The sequence below is a fragment of the Elgaria multicarinata genome, chromosome 3 (assembly GCF_023053635.1).
Source record: "Elgaria multicarinata webbii isolate HBS135686 ecotype San Diego chromosome 3, rElgMul1.1.pri, whole genome shotgun sequence".
Classification (NCBI taxonomy): domain Eukaryota; kingdom Metazoa; phylum Chordata; class Lepidosauria; order Squamata; family Anguidae; genus Elgaria; species Elgaria multicarinata.
The window spans coordinates 151,219,748-151,226,377 of NC_086173.1; the positions used below are offsets into that span (position 1 = coordinate 151,219,748).

Consider the following 6,630-nt stretch of genomic DNA (forward strand, 5'->3'; position numbering starts at 1 on the left):
CTGAACTAACAGAAGCCCTGAAGTAAATACCCAAGAATTCCTCTGGGGTAGACACCTGATCAATCCCTGAATGCAGGGTTGAAAGACAAATCCATTTGGTATCCAAGGAGATACTTGGTTCTTCAGAGCAGATAAAAAAGTTTTGCCTTGAATCTACACTGTGGAGGAAAAGTTACACATATTAAACCAGTGAGCTTTATAAAATAATCTTCTTGAATGCCTTACAAATATCTCTACCTAGGTGAAAATTGTTGAACCATCTTCCATACTGATAGATTGTCATCCAGTTAGGAAACAAATTCATATCATCAAACTGCTGCCTAAAGGGACCTGATGACCACCCTTCTACACTATGGCCCAGTGTCATGTGGGCACATCTCCTGGGAAATGACCAGGTCCCCAGGCAATGAGACAGATGTACTGCTCTGGGTGAACTTTGCTCCTTGGGCTCTAGTCTTCTTGAGATTATAACCCCAACTGTAAATTGCCCCGAACCCTCTCAGAAAGATTCTCCAAGGAGTCTGGTGATAATGCTGGGCTGTCTTTTCCTGCTTGGACAGAGAACATCACAGCTGCAGTGTCCGTGGTCTGCTCTGAAACTCTCCAGCTTCTCTCTCTCTCTCTCTTTTTTAAGTAGCTCTCTTTCCAAAACAAAGAATAAGAAATATGGAGAGCTCGGTCAACGTCCTGTCCTGAGCAAGGCAGAATTGGAACAGGGAGGGAGGTATTGTCCACACAGGAAAGTACATACAGGTCTGGTTTGCATATGCCCTGCCAGTTGGAGTGAGCGAGGCAGAGGAAATTCTCCTTGCTGTAAGAAATCATTTCAATTGTAATGTAGGAGCTAGAAGTCTACCAGACTAATTCAAAGCATCCAATTTTTGAAGCATTTCCACATAATCAGATCTATTTTCACTCTCTTCTTTAATGTGTTGTCTTTCCCCCCACTCCTTCTTCTCACTATCTACTCCTCCCTCTCAGACCAAGGAAAAATCAAATCCTCATCTTTTACATTTTTAATGTATTTTATTTTTTAAAAAGAAAAAAATCCCCACAAAATTATGACATTCAAGTTGGTTACTGAATTTGTCTGTCACAGTCTGTGTTTCTGGGAAGTAACAGAAATTGTTTATTATTAATTTAAACCACACACCAGAAATGAGACTAAAAATCAGGCTGGGGGGTGACAAAGAATAGTCCACAGGGGACATCACCAAAATCAAAGAATGAGCAGCCCTGACTGGGGAAGGGCCCTGGGCACCTGGACGCAGAAGATCAACGGATAGTTTTGACTGGGCTCTTGAAATTGCTGGCGGCCTGAAGCTGCAGCTGGTAAGCCATAGGGTGGATCTTGAATCCATAAAGTCTGGAATAGAAATGTGGAGGGGTTAAAATAGCAGTAGGAGGGAACAGAGAAAAGGCCTGCTCAAACAGCCACCAGATATTTCAGTTTAAAAGATGTACATACTTCAAAGTGAACAACCACCAGAAGTAATGAGAGAGAGGAATCTCAGATTCTTTTTTAAAAAAAATTAGGGAAGTCTCTGACTTAACAGTCAGAAATAGGAAAAGGCCTGAAATTATATTTACAAGCCTTTGGGGAGGGAGAGAACTGCTGAAGAGTCCCAAGGAAGCCAAAAGAAAAGAAAGGCTTGATCCCTACTGACAGCTGGATTCAAATTCAAGAGGAAAGAAAACATTCTATAGAACGAATTCTCAATATAGATGCTAGCTACTCTTCTCAAGAGGGGAAAGAGAGGAAACCTGGAGCAGGACTCCAGAATTTCATTGACTATGATAAAAACTAGAGAAAATGTTGTAGCCACTGAAATGAAGCTCTGTTTAATCTCAAGACCAGCAAGGCCAATTGAAGGTCCATAGCATCTGCTAGCTGAAAGACATGCCAATTCAAATTGGTGTCTGACTGGGCTGTATTGCCTCTCAAGGACTGCTCAGCCCAAGCTCATGGAGTACACCTGAGTCACATGCACTTTCTGAGATGGGATTCCCACTGCTAGAAATGCTAGGCAGGTGCCTATCTGAGAAACAGCACACAACTCTCAGGTGTGCTGTGTTGAGCCTGGCCTGCCCGATTTCCTGAGCACATTTTTGGAAATAAGGGCAGCCCATCTTAAACTCAATATAGAATTAGATGCCACTTCTGAGCCAGGCCGTCTCAATCTTTCCAGTGCTAAAAGCCAGGCCCTTCCAATGATGCAAAGGCCTCTGAGGCAGCTCTCCATTCCAGCACAGGAATGAATGCCAGTGAGCTGAGAAGGACAGCTGAGATTGCCACTGGCCCAGTCAAAAGGGAGTTCTGCTTTCAGGCTTCTATCCCACCACTAAAGGAGAGGATGCCCCAAAGATGCTTAACCTCAGAAGTCTCTGGCACATCCACATGCCTTAGTACTGAGAGGATCAGTCAGAGGGCTGAACCCTCTTTGGCCAAAGCATGTGGAGAGAGATGAGTGGCATCATAGCTAGCTATGACTGGCCCCCCAAGCAGCATAGCTGAGGAGGATATGTAGAACAAGCACCTAATGGAAATAGCAGAGAAAATCTAGACCTGGTTGGCTGAAATTCACAGCAGGGAAAAAAATCCTAAACCCATGTTCCCCACACTCTCCTGGATCATTTCCACCGGACATCTTTTGGGAGGCTCTTACCTGGGCACAAACTGGTTGGCTGGCCGCTTCGGCCGATACTCGGGGTGCACCATAAACAACATGTGAGGGAAGCCAGTCCCAAAATAGGCCCCATCTGTATGATGGTGACGGGAAGATTTGGGGGTGTAGACATCCATGCACTTAGGGCAGTATAGTTTGACCATGGCCTCCCCTGGGATATCAGATAAGCCTAAGAGTGAAGAAGAAGGTAAAAGTTAAGAAATGAGGTGGTTCAAAGAAGCCACATGATTTGGCTTCTGGGATCAGATCCACCAACTTGGTTTCCAGCATCAACCCCAAGATCATCTTGCAGATAATGATTCAACAGTATAACTCTGAAAGAGCCTATACTCAAGGCTCCCCACCATAAGTCTTTATCTTTCCTGATCCTCTGTAGTTCACTAGATTTCACTTGAACTCCTGAATTATTCTGAAATGTACTTCAACTTTAAACCCTTCCCATTAGCTTCCAACCCCATATGTCCCAATATATGCATGCTTACCAATGGGCAGCATAGGCTGGTTCTCACAATAAACTCGAGGACAGTAGCCGAAGTCTCCTTGCTGGTATTTTTCAAGCTAGGAAAAGGGAATAAAGTGTCAGCAATAGAAACTAGATAATCTATAAAATGAAAAAGAGGCAAGCAAAAGTACAATAGGATAGCCGTACAGTTAAGCCAGCCATCAAGATGATATTGTGGTATGGCTTCATTGCCTCTGATCTGACATTGGTTGCTTCAGAGCATTAAGGAATAAGTTATAGGGTGACTGTTTATACAACAGCATAGACACTCACCATTTGAGCAATGCCACGGTTTGTGAGGATGTAGCGAGCATGGATGAGCCCATAGAGCATTTCAGCTGCCTGTTCAATCAAGTCACTCTGGTTAGGATTGTCCTCAAGCTCCTCATCTACAATAGGAGAGGAAAGACAAAAGCCTATTAAAGAAAGATAGAGTGTATCTTACAACAATGCCACAGCGGCACTTATAGAAAGGAATGAAGGTTTCCAGGTCATTTACTCTAGTCCAGTGTTGAAGTAACATCTGATATGAACAGCTTCTTAAGCCACATTAAACTTTAATTCTGGTACTACATATGTACATGAGCAATACTATAATGTCTTTTACCCCCTTCCTATTCTACTAATTGTAAAATATTGTACTATCAAATTCTAATTGTATTCTACAATATAATTCAGTGATAAAATATATTCACTAATTTCCCCAGATTTACAGTATATCTGAAAATCAAATATCATCATCATCATCATCATCATCATCATAATTGTTTCCCGCCTCTCCCTCTGGATCGAGGCAGGGTACAACACAAATAAAAACACCATAAAATACATACAACTAATTCAAATGTTTAAAACCAGTGCATCATTAAAAACAGCCGTTTCAGCCATATAAACCAGATACATTAGATGCATTAAAAGAATAAGTTGACTAAACAAATCTTTATCACATGTCAGTTCTAAATAGCCTCTGCTTATTATTTATTTATTTTATTACATTTATATACCGCCCCCCAGCCGAAGCTCTCTGGGCGGTTTACAACAATTAAAAATAGTAAACATTAAAAGTACACAAAAATTTTAAAAAACAACAACAGTATCCATTTAAAACAACAATTCTGGGGTCCATTAAAAACAAACTTAACGTTATTACTGGTCTTAAGTTGATTGCTGGTCTTCAGGTGTCTTTTTATCATATAATAGGAATTTACATGGCACAATATATTATTATTAGCCAATAAGCGATCCTGTTTATCTTCATAAAGGAAAGTTTTCTGAAAGCCTTGCTGTATAATACGTAGGGATCACTGATTTGAGACAACTTCACATTAAAAAAAAAAAATCCAAAAGAGAGGATTAGTTAACTTCCACTCTAAAAAAAATCTCATCTTTTGCTACAAAAATAATTCTGCACAGCAATCAAAACTTTTCAAGTGGTCCAACTGTACAACCTAGAAGCCCATTGGTATTGAACATGTGAAAGGGCTTCCAAGTTAGCTCTGCCCTCAAGACACTGATGCACATGCTGGCCACACATCTTGGCTAAAAATACATCTATACATGTGCAGGACCCTTCAGACTGATGCCAATTGTGCATAAGCCGGTGGTGGTGGCACACACTGGGATGTGGGGGCAGGGCAGACACTTTTTCAGAAGCCTGTTCATGTGTGCAGTACCCACAGGTACAGAGGACCTGAACAGGACTATGGTGAGCTTGAAACCCCATTGATGTCAAGCGATCCAAGATGTGATTATCTTCAGTACATCAAGAAACCCCATCTCTCACCTGGTTCTAAATCAAGAATCATATCCAAGGCCTGGCGGTAGTGAGGAACTTGCTCATTGAGACCAGTTAAGTTGAACTTGTCTTGGATGTAGTCCTCATCCACCTAGAACAGAGATGCAAAATACTGGAACCTCGGATTAACCAAATGAGCCACAGCCTGTTTTCTCACATTTCCTCAGTTCCTTTGATTTCTCAAATTCCTTCAATCCCAATAAATTCTACCAAGTAAACAACCTCCTAAATATACCACAACTCCTAATTAACCTACAAGAGCCTTCCTTCCCACAGGAAACCTAGGTGTCCTTGTCCAAAGTGAATCTTCTCGCCACTGCATATTCTAGGGAGCGGGGATCACATTTCCCAGCTCCAGACCCGTCACTGGCAAAGCCCAGATATGCCTTCAGCAAACTCTTTTTTCCAACTCACCTCACAGAAGAACTCATTGCCACGCAAGCCACAGAACCAGGAAATCCAGGATACTTCCTCAGAGCTACTCATCTTCCCGTCCTCTAGAGATAGAAAGGGGCATGAGCACCCAGTTTCACCACCACTCACCAATCTGCTCCTCCAGCTGAATTTACCCCACAAATGACTCTTTTGTGAATTACCGCCCTTTCAAAGCACTTCTGTAAGCATTGTGATTTTCAGCCACTTCTCCACCTCGCTCCACATTAACAGAAGAAACACTCTCCTGGGGCTGTACATGGAAACCAGTGGCAGACGAGAATCCTTAGCCTGTTCCATCCAGCTAGAACGGAATATCTCTTCCTCCTCACAATTGGGAAGAATTCCCTTTGCAGAATAGCTTAATCTCTACCCGCACCCTACATTTTTGCAAGAAATAAGCGGACAACACAACTCTTCCTCCCCTTCCTGTTTTTTTAAGCCATGGTACAGACATCCCCATGCCCTCCCTTAACCTTGTAGGGCCAATTCCATTGCCCGAAATTCCTCCCCTTTACTTTCATCAAAATAACTCATTAAATCGACACCCCAAAAACTCACCCCAGGGGGCACAATTGCCTCAAGGAGAGGAACACGGGGTGCAAACAAGCGTTTTGGACCTCTAAGGCCTCTGCCAGCTTCAACCGCGCACGCGCTACTCTCGCCGATGGAAAGGCATCACGGGATTGTAGTGCTTCAGAGTGGGGATAGCATAAGCCAACAGAAAGGAAGAACTGCAAATCCCAGCATGCAACGGCGTAGGAAGTTAAAAGATTGTGTTGTGGCGCGAAGCACGGTGGAATTCGTAGTCCAAATGACTTTTAAGCATCAGCTCTTTTGGAAAGAACGGGTATTCTGCAAAACTACCATTCCCAGACAACCAGTGAGAGACGTCTAAGTGACCACAGAAGAAGGAAAGTCTTTATTATACCAACTCTAGTAGTGCATTGTGGCAAATGTAGTTCAAGTATGCCTCCTTGCTCAGATAAACATGCCTAAACGTTTTGAGAATAGTTGTCCAGAATTCTTAGAAACTTATTCTGCACAGGGTGGGAGTTTAAGGATCCCCAGTGCCGACTATCACGAGCAAAGAATCAGAATTGTAATCCTAGCTCCAGCTGTCTCATACAAATAGGGTGTGGGATGTGGGGAGCTATTAGCACCGCAGCGCGGAGCGGGCTTAACCCTCCCACACCCGCACCGTTTGTCGGATG

General features: G+C 42.9%; 1 protein-coding gene across 1 annotated transcript; it reads right to left on the reverse strand.

Annotated features, from left to right (window-relative positions):
* Nucleotides 1-1,006: 1,006 nt before the first annotated feature.
* On the reverse strand, nucleotides 1,007-6,088 carry CSNK2B (casein kinase 2 beta). Its single transcript, XM_063122356.1, has 7 exons — nucleotides 5,978-6,088; nucleotides 5,399-5,481; nucleotides 4,973-5,075; nucleotides 3,463-3,578; nucleotides 3,170-3,245; nucleotides 2,667-2,856; nucleotides 1,007-1,366 (listed from the first exon to the last, which is right to left on the reverse strand). The coding sequence occupies exons 2-7, from the start codon at nucleotides 5,468-5,470 to the stop codon at nucleotides 1,276-1,278; spliced, it is 648 nt and encodes a 215-aa protein (XP_062978426.1). The 5' UTR covers nucleotides 5,471-5,481; nucleotides 5,978-6,088; the 3' UTR covers nucleotides 1,007-1,275.
* Nucleotides 6,089-6,630: the final 542 nt, after the last annotated feature.